At 40.3% G+C, this 14,821-nt stretch overlaps 1 protein-coding gene across 1 annotated transcript in view; it reads left to right on the top strand.

The window, feature by feature from the left end:
* LOC134340378 (complement C3-like) overlaps window positions 1-14,821 on the top strand; it is a 265,235-nt gene that overhangs the window by 181,622 nt on the left and 68,792 nt on the right. Inside the window, exons 24-26 of the mRNA XM_063037558.1 lie at window positions 5,903-6,106; window positions 10,705-10,780; window positions 11,588-11,747. Of these exons, the coding sequence (XP_062893628.1) occupies window positions 5,903-6,106; window positions 10,705-10,780; window positions 11,588-11,747 (440 nt within the window). The remainder of the gene's footprint in view (window positions 1-5,902; window positions 6,107-10,704; window positions 10,781-11,587; window positions 11,748-14,821) is intronic.

The following is a 14,821-nucleotide window of genomic DNA, read 5'->3' as shown; positions in this document are numbered from 1 at the left end:
TTGGGACTAATGGTGTGCCACAGGGATGAGTGCTGGGTCCATTGTTATTTGTCATCTATATCAATGATCTGGATGATAATGTGGTAAATTGGATCAGCAAATTTGTTGATGATACAAAGAATGGAGGTGTAGTGGACAGTGAGGAAGGTTTTCAAAGCTTGCAGAGGGATTTGGACCAGCTGGAAAAATGGGCTGAAAAATGGCAGATGGAATTTAATACAGACAAGTGTGAGGTATTGCACTTTGGAAGGACAAACCAAGGTAGAACATACAGGGTAAATGGTAAGGCACTGAGGAATGCAGTAGAACAGAGGGATCTGGGAATACAGATACAAAATTCCCTAAAAGTGGCGACACAGGTAGATAGGGTCGTAAAGAGAGCTTTTGGTACATTGGCCTTTTTTAATCAAAATATTGAGTGTAAGAGCTGGAATGTTATGGTTGTATAAGACATTGATGAGACCGAATCTGGAGTATTGTGTTCAGATTTGGTCACCAAATTACAGGAAGGATATTAATAAGGTTAAAGAGTGCAGAGAAGGTTTACAAGGATGTTGCCGGGACTTGAGAAACTGAGTTACAGAGAAAGGTTGAATAGGTTAGGACTTTATTCCCTGGAGCGTAGAAGAATGAGGGGAGATTTGATAGAGGTATATAAAATTATGATGGGTATAGATAGAGTGAATGCAAGCAGGCTTTTTCCACTGAGGCAAGGGGAGAAAAAAACCAGAGGACATGGGTTAAGGGTGAAGGGGGGAAAGTTTAAAGGGAACATTGTGGGGGGGGGCTTCTTCACACAGAGAGTGGTGGGAGTGTGGAATGAGCTGCCAGACGAGGTGGTAAATGCGGGTTCTTTTTTAACATTTAAGAATAAATTGGACAGATACATGGATGGGAGGTGTATGGAGGGATATGGTCCGTGTGCAGGTCAGTGGGACTAGGTAGAAAATGGTTCGGCACAGCCAAGAAGGGCCAAAAGGCCTGTTTCTGTACTGTAGTTTTTCTATGGTTTCTATGGTTTCTAATGGGGATTATTTTTGGTCCTGATTATCACTACCTGTGTTTTGCTTTTGCACCATTCTATAGTGAGAAAACAAATGGATATTTCTTTCTTTCTCAATCATTTTTACTTAAGTTTTGAATTGATAAACATAACAATGATATTGAAACAAAGAGATCGGGTTTACATTAGTAACGGTTAACGTATACAGACACAGACTCCGAATAACATATGTAATTTAAGCCTCCCAATCTCTTAATAACTGAACATGAAAAATATTCAAAAAATTTTATACTAAGAAGAAGTCTCCCTACACTAAAAAAAAACAAAACAAAAGCTGGGCTGCCATGTTTCATCGGTTAAAATCATTATTTATTATTAACTCCTCTCCTCCATACACAGACAAAAAGGTATTGAAAAGGATTGGGAAAAGGTCAGCTTACATCATACATGTCACAATGGGAGGCGTTGGGAATGGACCCAAATGCAAGACACAGACATTGAAGTACAAGGAACAGCACTTGAATAGAGTAGGGACGTGACAGGATACAGACAAGGAGTGGGGACAAGAATATAGACCAGGGCTTGGATCCTGAACCAGAGACTGGACAAGGACCCAGAACCTTGGTCTTGCCTCGGGCTCGGGCCCCAGAACCAGACATGGACAAGGTATGACTCCAGGACTGGAGGCTGGGGTCTTGAGGCTATAGCTTGGAGACAGGCTTGAGGTCTTGAGGCTTGAGGTTTGGAGACAGGCTTGGGGTCTTGAGGCTTGAGGCTTGGAGACAGGCTTGGGGTTTTGAGGCTTGAGGCTTGGAGACAGGCTGGAGTCTTGGTCTTGAGGCTTGAGCTTGGACACAGGCTGGGGTCTTGGTCTTGAACCTTACTAATCTGACATTTAGCCGAAGCAGCTTTCAATTGGTTGGCCAGTAATTTATCTGTTTTATCACCATGTATATAAAACTGACTCTTAGTTTTAAGTAATTGATTTTCAATCAGGGATGTTAATAACAAACTGTGTTGCATCTGAAGTTCAACTTTCTTTTTATAAAGCTCCAGATTAGGAGCAGTGGAATATTTTCTATCAATTTCTTTAATCTTATCAACCAATGTACATATTTCATTATTAATTCATTTTTTCAATCCAGCAGAATATGAAATAATTTGCCCACGGATATCTACTTCAAAAGTAACCCATAATATCCCACTGGAAATTTCTTTCATAAAGATAGTTGAAAAAATAGGCAATCTGTTCTTTAATAAAGTCAACAAAGTTTAAGTCCTGAAGCAGAGTAGAATTGAACCACCATTGTCTAGAGCTGAAAGTTACATCAGTTAATTTCACTGATAGTTTCAGGGGCGCATGATCAGAGATGGTGATTGTATCATACTCACAGGCAGTAGCAGACGAAACTAATCGAGAGTCGATAACCAAGTAATTAATTCTAGATTAATTATGATATACATGAGAAAAGAATGAGAACTCTTTATCGTTAGGATGTAAAAACCTCAAAACTTCAAAAATTCAGGAGTCAACTAAAAAGGAATTAATAAAAATAGCAGATCAGTTTGGAAGTACCTGTTTGGGTGCAGGCCTATTGATCATGGGATTCAGGCAACAGTTAAAATCTCTGTCCATTATCAACATATATTCTTGTAAATTAGGAAGAGATGCACATAAATGCTTAAAGAATTCAGGATAGCCGGTATTTGATGCATAGATATTAACCATAACAACTTTTTGGTTATAAAGTAAACCAGTAATTAACAGAAATCTACCATTCCGGTCTGAGATTGCTTCATAGTGAACAAATGAAATCGAGGTGCCTACAAAAATAGAGACTTCTTTCACCTTAGCCTGTGAGTTGGTTTAAAATTATTTCCTTTTCCAAAATCTAAAAAAAAAACGCTGATTATTCTCTTTCCTTACATGAGTTTCCTGGGCAAAAATAATCTGAGCATTCAATCAATGAAAAACTTTAAAAATCTTCTTCCATTTAATCAGATGATTCAAACCATTCGTATTCCATGAAACAAAGTTAATAATATTATCCATTTTACTTGAATAAGCCATATGGTATGTAAAGGGTTAACCTTACTGCATAGGAAACTCATGAATCAGGAAGGGAGAAAAAGATTTAAAGGGGAACCGGAAATTACGACAATTTAGACATATTTGTAGTTTCAAATCAGCCCAGATGAAAAAAAACTAAACTAAAAATAGCTCCATACAATCCACAAAAGCCTAAAAACTGGCCAATCGGCAGTCAGAAAGCTATCTAGAAAATCCTCTACCCCCATCTCGCTTGAAGGCAAATCTCCAAAATTGAAAAGAATACAAAATACCACCCACAGTCAAAACATTGAGGAAAAAAATGCCATAAAAACACCAAACAAATATTTTTAAATATTTGGGATCTTGGGAAGTGAAACAGAATGCAATCTTATTAATATTTCAAGGAAGAGCAAACAATCACCAAATCAGAATCTTAATTATTTTCAAAAATGAACAATTGAAAATAATAAAATAAAATAAAATAATAAAGGGAAAAAAGGAACTTTAACATAAAAACATGATAAACATCCATACTCCAAAACATAGTACGAGTATAATCAAACCAAGGGCAAAATTCTTCAAACTTTACAAGTCCAGATCTATGAACTGGTTATTAACTTATAAACCAAATGAGTACAGACATGAAGAAACAGTAAATTTATTAGACAGCTGAGATCAATAGTTGATCCTCAAGGAATTGATGAGCTTCGTCCATGGATTTAAACCATTTACGTGATTTATCAGGCAGAATAACCTAGGCAAGCTGGAAATAGCAGAGCTGGTTGGAACTTTCTTTGATAGAGCTCAGACATTACCAGTTTAAAAAGCAATCTTTCTTGCATTATCTCAGGACTGTAGTCTTCAATCAGAGGAAACTTGAGGTCTCCGTGTTCAATAACCCCTTTCCGATGGGAAATTCGAATTAAATGCTCCTTGCTATGCACATAGTGGAATCGGAGTATAACAGGTCAAAGCTTCAACTCTTTAGGAAGTTTTGCTCTTAAAATATAGGGGGAGTAGAAAAAACTTCAGAGCTGAACGCGTCCATTAAAAATTGAGAAAAGAATTTAGTAAAGTCACCACTCTCAACGTCTTCAAGGAGTCCTAATATTCGCAAATTCTGTCTACGTCTGCGACTTTCCAAGTCAATAATCTTGACTTTATACTGTTCCTGTTTAAGTGGTCAAAGTTAATTTTTTTCCAACTAATCCAGTCTAAGATCGCTCTGTCTACCAGCTTCATCGAATTCAGAAATTTGCTGCTGTTGTTTTTTATTCTCCCGCTTAAGTGCTCCCAGTCTCCCTTCGACCTCCTTTAACAATACTTGCAAAGTAGAAAATCTTTTATCAAATTTATCATCCAGGAGCTTCAACATAGCCTCCAAAGTGAGTTGAGACAGTTTAGGCTGATTAAAATCACCTTCTGTCCTTCCATTTCCATTACTGGCTTCCTTGCCTTCGGCTGATGCCTTTTTCCCTCTGGTATCCAGCTCCAGCGATTAAAAATCAAAGTTCAAGCATATAAAAGTGTTATTATCACTTTAATATAGATAGCAAAAGGGTGGTAAAAAGATTGAAAAATGAATGGAGCAAAACCAAAATGCAACTTACCCCATCTAATGCCCCAAGAGAATCCCTCACAAATGGAGATTTCAACTAACATAATTTATTAAATGCTGTTCATATAGTTAAAAAAATCATGTTCATTATTCTACTGCAGAAAAGTGTTTCTCAAAGAATCTCAAATATTTTGTTCTAGTTTCTTTTATAAAATATATGGATTGTGGAATTACAAAATAGTACCGTACAGATGGAGATTAGTGGCCCTCTTGTCTTTGTGCTGCAGTTTCTAGATAGAGTTATCCAATTAACCACAATCTCCCTGATTTATACCTATGGCTTCTGTATTTTTCTCTTCAGTTCTTTAAGCTGCTGTCTTTTGCATCCACTGGAGCAAGTGTTCCCAACCTGAGGTCCATAGACCCTTTGATTATTGGTATTGGTACATGGCATAAAAAACGTTGGGCACCCCTGCTTGAAAGCAAAACCTTTCTTATCACAGCAATCCATGTGTGAGGCCTCCATCAGTCAGAGTTAACCATGGATGTTGTACCCCGGCTGTTTAGATAAACAAGCCTGTGCAGTACAATATGGAGAGCAAATTATTGCCCATGTAGAAAGCCCCCCTCCCTCCACACATCTGATGAAGACAAGGGAATGGGAAAGACCGATATAGTTTGGCATCAGCAGCATCACAGGATTTGCCAGTCAGTGTTGAACTCAACATGGGACTGCCTTACCGACTCCAGCTCTAGGTTTTTCCCTCAGCATTTACTCCCAAGGCCTTCCCCAAGAGTGGGTATAGCCACAATGTAGTGAAGATTTGAGATCAGAGCTTTTCTTCTCCCAGCTGAGCTGCTAACCACAGCTGTCAAGCCCCATCTGCCCAAAGGCACCAGTAACCCGCTTTTGCCCCGTCTGTCAGTAGAAAAGGTTTTGCGGGGCTTAGTAGCTAAGCCACATGTAAAGGCCTGGAGCTAGATTTGATTGTCAGGAGCTATTTGAGGTGCATGCCATTGGAAGCATTTAATAGGTAGTGGGGGCTTGTCCCCACTACAGCCCTCCAGCTATAACAACCTGAAGCAATCCACAACAGAAAATTTGAGAAAATTCATGTAGCTTCATCAAAAAATTCTTTCCAAGAGAATGAAAGAGATTAGATTTTTATGTGTAAATGCATGGAATTTCTTTTCATATATTGTGAAATGCCATTAGTTATACCTAGCCTGGAATTAGTATGTTTGTATATTTAACAGAATACTCAAATTTATTTCACCAATGAAACAGGAGACCTTTTAGCTGAGACAATTGAAAATACTATCGACGCAAGCAAACTGAAGCATCTAATCACTGTTCCAAGTGGATGTGGTGAACAGAACATGGCAAGAATGACACCAGTGCTGATTGTTACAGTATACCTAGACAAAAACAATCAGTGGACAAAGTTGGGAGTGGACCTTAGAAAAAATGCAGTGGGAAATATTCAAAAAGGTACAGAGCATCACTGATTTATGTACATTGTTTAAAATAAAAAGCATTGTTAAAAATAATATGTAAACCGTTTCATTTTAAGTATGACCATAGATGTTTGCCTTGAGCATCTGGCCTCACATGTACAAGGCAACAATGCTTCATGTTGATAATAGTGTTGATTTTTTTATAGAAACAGATTGTCACTAAAAACTAAAGATTCTGGTAAAGTGAATTCTCCATGAGAGACTGAAAGGATGTGGTGTCATTGGAGAGAATCCAGAGGAGGTTCACGAGGATAATTCCAGGAATGAAAGGGTTAACATATGAGGAGCGTTTGGCATCTTTGCGCTTGTACTCAATAGAATTTAGAAAAATGCAGGAAGATCACATTGAAACTTACCAAATGTTGAAAGGACTAGATCAGGTGGGTGTGGACAGAATGTTTCCTGTGGTGGGGGTATCCAAAACTAGAGGGCATAGCCTCGAAACTGAGTGGCAACCCTTCAGAACAGAAGTAAGAAGGAAGATTTTTGCCAGAGAGTAGTGAATCTATGGAATGTTCTGCTACAGACTATGGTGGATGCCAACTACATGAGTATATTTAAGGCAGAATTTGTTCAATTCCTGATCAGTCAATGCATCAAAGGATATGCTGAGAAAGCACGTGTATGGGGTTGAGTGGGATCCAGGATCAGCCATGATGGAATGGCGGAGCAGACTTGGTCTGAATGGCCGAATTCTGCTTTTATGTCTTGTGTCCTTATGGTCTTCTGAATTTATGGACATTATTAGATTAATAGATGTTGGGATTAAGCAATGAATTTGAGATTTAGGATCAACTATGATCCGGCATGCCAAACAGGATAAAAAAAGAAAATTGAGCAGGATCCAAGGGAAGGGCAAATTGGACCCAAAATTGTAAGGAAGCAAAAGGTTGCTTGGTATATTTTATAGTCTTTTATGCAATATATGTCAATGATATAAATCTAAATGTCAGGGCAATTTATGGAAAATAAAACACATAGTTTGACAGCAATGTACAAAACCATGAAAGTGACAGATCATTGTGTTTAAGTATGAAGAGTGTGTAATGGGTTGTAAATTTTGTGATGGTATTGGGTTGGCTGATGGTGATGTTCTAAACTCAAATAAAGATGCTATGCCCTTTCAGCTATAAATAGCCATGAGTACCCTCACTAAAGAACGGTTATACTGTAACTAACCAATCTTTAAAGATGACTTCACAACCCTCTTTATTCTTTATGGCGACCTTAGCTTCGAATACTCACTATTTGAGTGGTGGGTCCTCTCTCGCTACCAAGGAGAAGATACTTCCAGCAAACGAAATAGCTTTAACACAGTTTATTTATTTTCAATGATTCACATTTAAATCCAAGCAACATCCTTGAAAGGCATTTATAACTCAAAGGATTTCTATCTTAAAAAAGACTTCCAAATTACACTTCTAAGAGGAAGAGGTACATAGAAACATAGAAACATAGAAAATAGGTGCAGGAGTAGGCCACTCGGCCCTTCGAGCCTGCACCGCCATTCAGTATGATCATGGCTGAACATCCAACTCAGAACCCTGTACCTGCCTTCTCTCCATACCCCCGATCCCTTTAGCCACAAGGGCCATATCTAACTCCCTCTTAAATATAGCCAATGAACTGGCCTCAACTGTTTCCTGTGGCAGAGAATTCCACAGATTCACCCCTCTCTGTGTGAAGAAGTTTTTCCTCATCTCGGTCCTAAAAGGCTTCCCCTTTATCCTCAAACTGTGACCCCTCGTTCTGGACTTCCCCAACATCGGGAACAATCTTCCTGCATCTAGCCTGTCCAATCCCTTTAGGATTTTATACGTTTCAATAAGATCCCCCCTCAATCTTCTAATTTCCAGAGAGTATAAGCCTAGTCGATCCAGTCTTTCATCATATGAAAGTCCTGCCATCCCAGGAATCAATCTGGTGAACCTTCTTTGCACTCCCTCTATGGCAAGAATGTCTTTCCTCAGATTAGGGGACCAAAACTGCACACAGTACTCCAGGTGTGGCCTCACCAAGGCCTTGTACAACTGCAGTAGTACCTTCCTGCTCCTGTACTCGAATCCTCTTGCTATGAATGCCAACATACCATTCACCTTTTTCATCGCCTGCTGTACCTGCATGCCCACTTTCAATGACTGGTGTACAATGACACCCAGGTCTCATTGCACCTCCCCTTTTCCTAATCGGCCACCATTCAGATAATAATCTGTTCTCCTATCAGCTAAAAAAAACATACCCATGGTGCAAACAAACTAGTCATGCATTGCAGAAATCATAGACAGACTAATGGACTCTTGTCTTTTCATACTCTTGATGTTCCTTACCCCATTCTAATGAGCTTGAACTGCTCTTTACACTTACACAGTTTCTTTGTACTTGGGTGACTTCACACTTGTGATATTCTTTTAGATGTCTTTTAACAAAAATGCTCTAAGAGCTCAAACAAGAGAAAATCTGCAAATCTGCAAATCTTGTTAATCCACGCAACAACACAGCTTCTTGGAGTCTCATTTCCCAACTATGCACTATTAATGCTGTGAAGCTGACTGCTTGAATACAGAAACCTTCCCATTTATTAATAGATCAGTTACTGATATGTTAAGTGACTGTCTCTGGTCTGCAAGTTTTCTTGAACTAAATACTTAGCCAGCACTGTCAGATTGAAAGAAGCCAAATTATGTAAACTGTTGTCTTGTACTGCACATCTTGATCAGCAATAAACCTAGTGCTGTGACCAGCATACTGCATTCTATAAACAATGTGTCTATATGCAAATCTGTGCTTTCAAACTCATTACTGGTTACCTATTGCCATTTACATTAAGAAATGAAGGCTCCCATTTACAACCAGAAGCTAAATAAATAATCTTAGATGGAAGTTTAACTTACAACTGTTTGATTTTTATAAGTAGTGAGTGCTGTGTTTAGAAAGCTAAGCTTGGCAAACATGAGAGGCCCCCGGGAATCGAATATCCATCATAATGTTGAGACTGGAGTGCATGCCCAGCAGTGCAGACTGTATGAATGGCATTAAAAAATGGAGTCAAATGCTGATATGCAGAACTGGCTAACTTTGACAGAGATAGGAAAAAAAAATAGAATAAGCTAAATTTGGAAAATTGGATATTGAGTCTGGAAGGCTGCAACATATCTGGATAAAGACATTTTCTTCCTCAGGCTTGTATTATTCCTTATTGTAACACCTTGGGAGGACACAAATACACATATCATATGGTTAATTAAAGTGGCAGGTAAGCAGAAGGTCAGGGGTGTTCCAATAGGCTGAATATTCTACAAGTGACCACTCAGTCTGCATTTGGTACTCTGGATTGTATAAGTGACCACAGTGTGAACCCTGAATTTGTCTCTCTGCACTCTGTAAGTGACCACAGTGTGAACCCTGAATGCAGTACACAAAATTGGAAGTACAAGTGGATTAGTGCTCCACTTGGAAAGATCGTTTTGGTCTATGGATGGTGGGAAGGGTTAAGAGGAGGGGGAATAAGTGCTGCATCTCCTGCAGTTGCATGGATAAATGGTGCAAGATTAGGGAAATGGAGCGGAATTTGTGCCTGGTTGTAGAATTTTGTTGGACATGGCAGAAATCGTATAAGACAATGAGTTGATTACAGGGGATGAGAACAAAGGTGTAGGAAATATATAAGATGTGGTCAAGGGTTCTATGATAGAAGGGAGTGCAATGTTCAAGAACAAGGAAGACATGCACCTGTGTGGAACGTTTGATTATCAGAATAAATGAAGTAATGGAATGGAATCCTGACCAAGAGCAGGTTGGGAGGGTAATGAAACCATAGAGACTAATGTGACCACTCGGTCATTGAAGACTTAAAGATGGAAAAGGGAAAAAGTATATTGGCATTGGCAAATAGGAACTACAAAGGGAAAACAAGTATCATTTTAAAAAGTGACATCTGAGAACATGATATTTCAAAATGATGAAGGTGTCAGGGTGAAGGATAATAACAGTAATTGCAGGACGGGACAAATTAGGATCCATTTGAGACTCATAAAATGGGCTGTAGGGGAATGAACTATGAAGATCACAGGCATCAGGAGATGACAAATGCATTTGTGCAGCTGAGGTGATGTCAAAGGGCAAAGAGTTAGAGTAAAACTAATTCACAATATTGTTTCAATATGTAAATACTTTAATAAATGTATACTTCTTACTTCTAATTCCTTTTGTAGTGGAGGCTGTATAATGAGTGTTTAGAAATGGAGCATATATCATCTTTGAACATGATACAACAATCAAATTGTCAGAGTATAGTAATTCAATGTTTGTGCCTGTAATTCAGAATCAAATTTTCAGAATAGAGTAACTCAACCTGAATTTCATTTTGAAATATCATGTTCTCAGATGTCACTTTTTAAGATGATACTCGTTTTCCCTTTGTAGTTCCTATTTGTAGCAAAAATTTCTACTTTCATAAGCGCAGTACATAGAATTCAGTGGGAAAGATCCAAATTTCTACAGATCAGTTTTCCCAGCTTTTTGTTATTGTTCGGAATTCATAGAATCTGTGATTTTTGTTTTTGCTTTACCCAGGTTATACCCAACAACTGGCGTATCGCAAGGAAGATGGTTCTTATGCAATATATCTCCATCAGCCATCCAGCACATGGTATATTCAAATTCACTTTTAAATGTTTCCTCTCCTTCCTGAGCATAATCTGAATTCCCAGTACATTATTATGATTATTTATTTTTGGTGAAATGCTGTTACCACAAGTATAAAATGCTGTTAAATTTTCTACCTCTACAAATGATGCTTGTGAATGCAACACGATACCAGATGTATAGAATGCACAAAATTGGTTTGAAAATCTTCCATTCTAAAAATGAATAATGATTCTTTTAGGAATAATGTACATCTTGACTGCTGTGAACTATTTCTGTGGATAAAATTGTAGAAAATAATAGTTGTTTTGAAAATAAGTGGTTTCCAAGGGTTGCAAGAATGAATCAATCAGTGATGTTATTACAGGATTCATGGTTATATTTCTTCATTTGACTATTTTTAATATTTTTGCAGTTCAGAATATCTATCTTTTCGTTATGCTCTCAATTTGTTATCTCTTACAAGTGCCAGGGAAGTGATACTATGAAAGGTGTCCCCATTCAGGAGTAGGGCTTCAAAGCACAGAGTCATAGAAAAGTACAGCACAGAAACAATTCCTTTGGCCCATCTAGTCCATGCTTTAAACTGCCGACTCTCATTGATCTGTACTGGGACCATACTCCTCCATAGTATCCTACTATCCTCCTACTATCCACGTACCTTCGCTTCAACATTGAAATCAAGCTCACATGCACAACTTGTGCTGGAAGCTCATTCTGCAGCAGATTTTAATTCAGTGTACATAAAAGAGTAAACTTCTACCCTTCAACTTTTATCAAATAAATTTGTGCTGTATTTCTTTCAATTTAGGTTAACTGCCTATGTGGTTAAGGTGTTTGCAATGGCATATAACTTGATCACAGTTGAGACACATGTACTCTGTGGAGCTGTGAAGTGGCTGATATTAAACAAACAGAAACCTGATGGTCACTTCCACGAGGATGCTAAAGTAGCAACTGGAGCGATGATTGTAAGTGAAATATCTTATTTACACTTTTTCACTCTTTATTGTGTAGGACATGGAACCAGATGATAACACAACAGTAAAAGGGATTATTCAGATCAGTAAGACTGTAGCAATTTATTGAAAAGTTGGACAACTTTCCATTTATTTGTTCTCAGGAAGCTGGTGGCCTTGGCTTGTCTTCCTTAGTTGTCCATCATTTATAACCCTTGAACTAGAGTAGGGTAAAGGAAAACCCCAAGGCATTCTTCAATTATGTGAAGAAGAAAATGATGGCAGGAATGAAGGTAGGGCCAATAAAGGTGGGAAAACGTGCCTGGAGGCTGTGGAAGTGAGCGATGTCCCTCTTCGGTATTCACCAATGAGAGGGAACTTGATGAAGGTGAGACCAATATGAGTGAGGTTGATGTTCTGGAGCATGTTCATATTAAGGGAGAGGAGGTGTTGGAGTTGTTAAAATACATTAGGACGGATAAGTCCCCGGGGCCTGACCGAATATTCCCCTGGCTGCTCCACTAGGCGAGGGGAGAGGTTGCTGAGCCTTTGGCTAGGATCTTCATTTCCTCGTTGTCCAGGGGAATGGTACCGGAGGATTTGAGGGAGGCAAATGTTGTCCCCTTGTTCAAAAAAGTTAGTAGGGATAGTCCGGGTAATTATAGACCAGTGAGCCCTACGCCTGTGGTGGGAAAGCTGTTGAAAAAGATTCTTAGAGAAAGGATCTATGGGCATTTAGAGAATCATGGTCTGATCAGGGACAGTCAGCATGGCTTTGTGAAGGGCAGATCGTGTCTAACAAGCCTGATAGAGTTCTTTGAGGAGGTGACCAGGCATACAGATGAGGGTAGTGCAGTGGATGTGCTCTACATGGATTTTAGTAAGGCTTTTGATAAGGTTCCACAGAATAGGTTTATTCAGAAAGTCAGAAGGCATGGGATCCAGGGAGGTTTGGCCAGGTGGATTCAGAATTGGCTTGCTTGCAGAAAGCAGAGGATTGTGAAGGAGGGAGCACATTCGGATTGGAGGGTTGTGACTAGTGGTGTCCCACAAGGATCGGTTCTGGGACCTGAACTTTTTGTGATTTTTATTAACAACTTGGATGTGGGGGTGGAAGGGTGGGTTGGCAAGTTTGCAGACGACACAAAGGTTGCTGGTGTTGTAGATAGTGTAGAGGATTGTCGAAGATTGCAGAGAGACATTGGTAGGATGCAGAAGTGGGCTGAGAACTGGCAGATGGACTTCAACCTGGAGAAGTGTGAGGTGGTACACTTTGGAAGGACAAACTCCAAGGCAGAGTACAAAGTAAATGGCAGGATACTTGGTAGTGTGGAGGAGCAGAAGGATCTGGGGGTACATGTCCACAGATCCCTGAAAGTTGCCTCACAGGTAGATAGGGTAGTTAAGAAAGCTTATGGGGTGTTAGCTTTCATAAGTCAAGGGATAGAGTTTAAGCGTCACGGGGTAATGATGCAATTCTATAAAACTCTGGTTAGGCCACACTTGGAGTACTGTGTCCAGTTCTGGTTGCCTCATTATAGGAAGGATGTGGAAGCATTGGAAAGGGGACAGAGGAGATTTACCAGGATGCTGCCTGGTTTAGAGAGTATGCATTATGATCAGAGATTAAGGGAGCTAGGGCTTTATTCTTTGGAGAGAAGGAGGATGAGAGGAGACATGATAGAGGTGTACAAGATACTAAGAGGAATAGATAGACTGGACAGCCAGTGCCTCTTCCCCAGGGCACCACTGCTCAGTAGAAGAGGATGTGGCTTTAAGGTAAAGGGTGGGAAGTTCAAGGGGGATATTAGAGGAAGGTTTTTTACTCAGAGAGTGGTTGGTGCGTGGAATGCACTGCCTGAGTCAGTGGTGGAGGCAGATACACTAGTGAAATTTAAGACACTGCTAGACAGGTATATGGAGGAATTTAAGGTGGGGGGTTATATGGGAGATAGGATTTAAGGGTCAGCACAAAATTGTGGGCCAAAGGGCCTGTACTGTCCTGTGCTGTTCTATATTCTATATGTTCTATGTTCTAACTACATAAGTTCCTAGCTCATTTCAGTGGGCATTTTAGAGTTAAGTGGAAAAATACATGATAAACCTGGCCAAATAGGACTAGCTTTGTCACAATGAGGGGGCGTTGGTGGCGGACCCAAATACAAGACACAGACACTGAAGTACAGGGAACAGGACTTGACTAGAGTGACGGGATACAGACAAGGAGCAGGGACAAGAATGCAGACTAGGGCTTGGACCCCGAGCCAGAGACTGGACAAGGACCCAGAACCTGCGCCTTGCCTTGGGCTCAGGCCCCAGAACCAGACATGGACATGACATGACTGCAGGACTGGAGGCTGGGGTCTTGAGGCTTGAGGTTTGGAGACAGGCAAGGGGTCTTGAGGCTTGAACTTGGAGATAGGCTTGGGGACTTGGGACTTGGATGCCGCCAGGGACAGGACTTTACTTGGTACTTGGATGCCGCCAGGGACAGGACTTTACTTGGGACTTGGATGCCGCCAGGGACAGGACGTGGTACTTAGAGCCGCCTGGTGGTGGCGAGCTCCAGACTCGGCCCGGGAACAGTAGACAACGGCTCTTGATTCCCTCCGGCGGGTTAACTGATGGACCCGCTTTGGCGAGGAAACTTTGCAGGCTCCCTTGGGTGAGGTAACTTGACAGGGTTACTCTGGTGAGGAAAGGCGACTTACTGGCACTCGCTCTGGGAGGAGACTAGACTTGCTCCAGCCAGATGACATTGGCTCGCAGTACCCTTGGTGACTTTGCAAACGCTCTCGCGTCGAAAAGCTGAAAGCCGGAGACTATAAACTGCCAGTTCAGCCGAGAGTAAATTGCCTCCTATCACCAAGCCCGAGGGACACGGGAAAACAGGGAACCAAAGGGAAAAAGGGAGTCAACAGTCCAGATCGTAACAGAAACAAAGTAAATTTAAAAGGACCCTGATCCGGACCATGACAAGCTTTGTTGTGGACCATGGTCTAAGTGGACAAGTTGCAAAGACAGCATTCCCGTGCTATCTTACTCTACGATTATATCACACATTCTTATGTCTGACAAGGTAATGA

The sequence above is a fragment of the Mobula hypostoma genome, chromosome X1 (genome assembly GCF_963921235.1).
Source record: "Mobula hypostoma chromosome X1, sMobHyp1.1, whole genome shotgun sequence".
In the NCBI taxonomy this organism is placed as follows: Eukaryota; Metazoa; Chordata; class Chondrichthyes; order Myliobatiformes; family Myliobatidae; genus Mobula; species Mobula hypostoma.
This window is presented reverse-complemented; position numbering and strand designations above follow the sequence as displayed.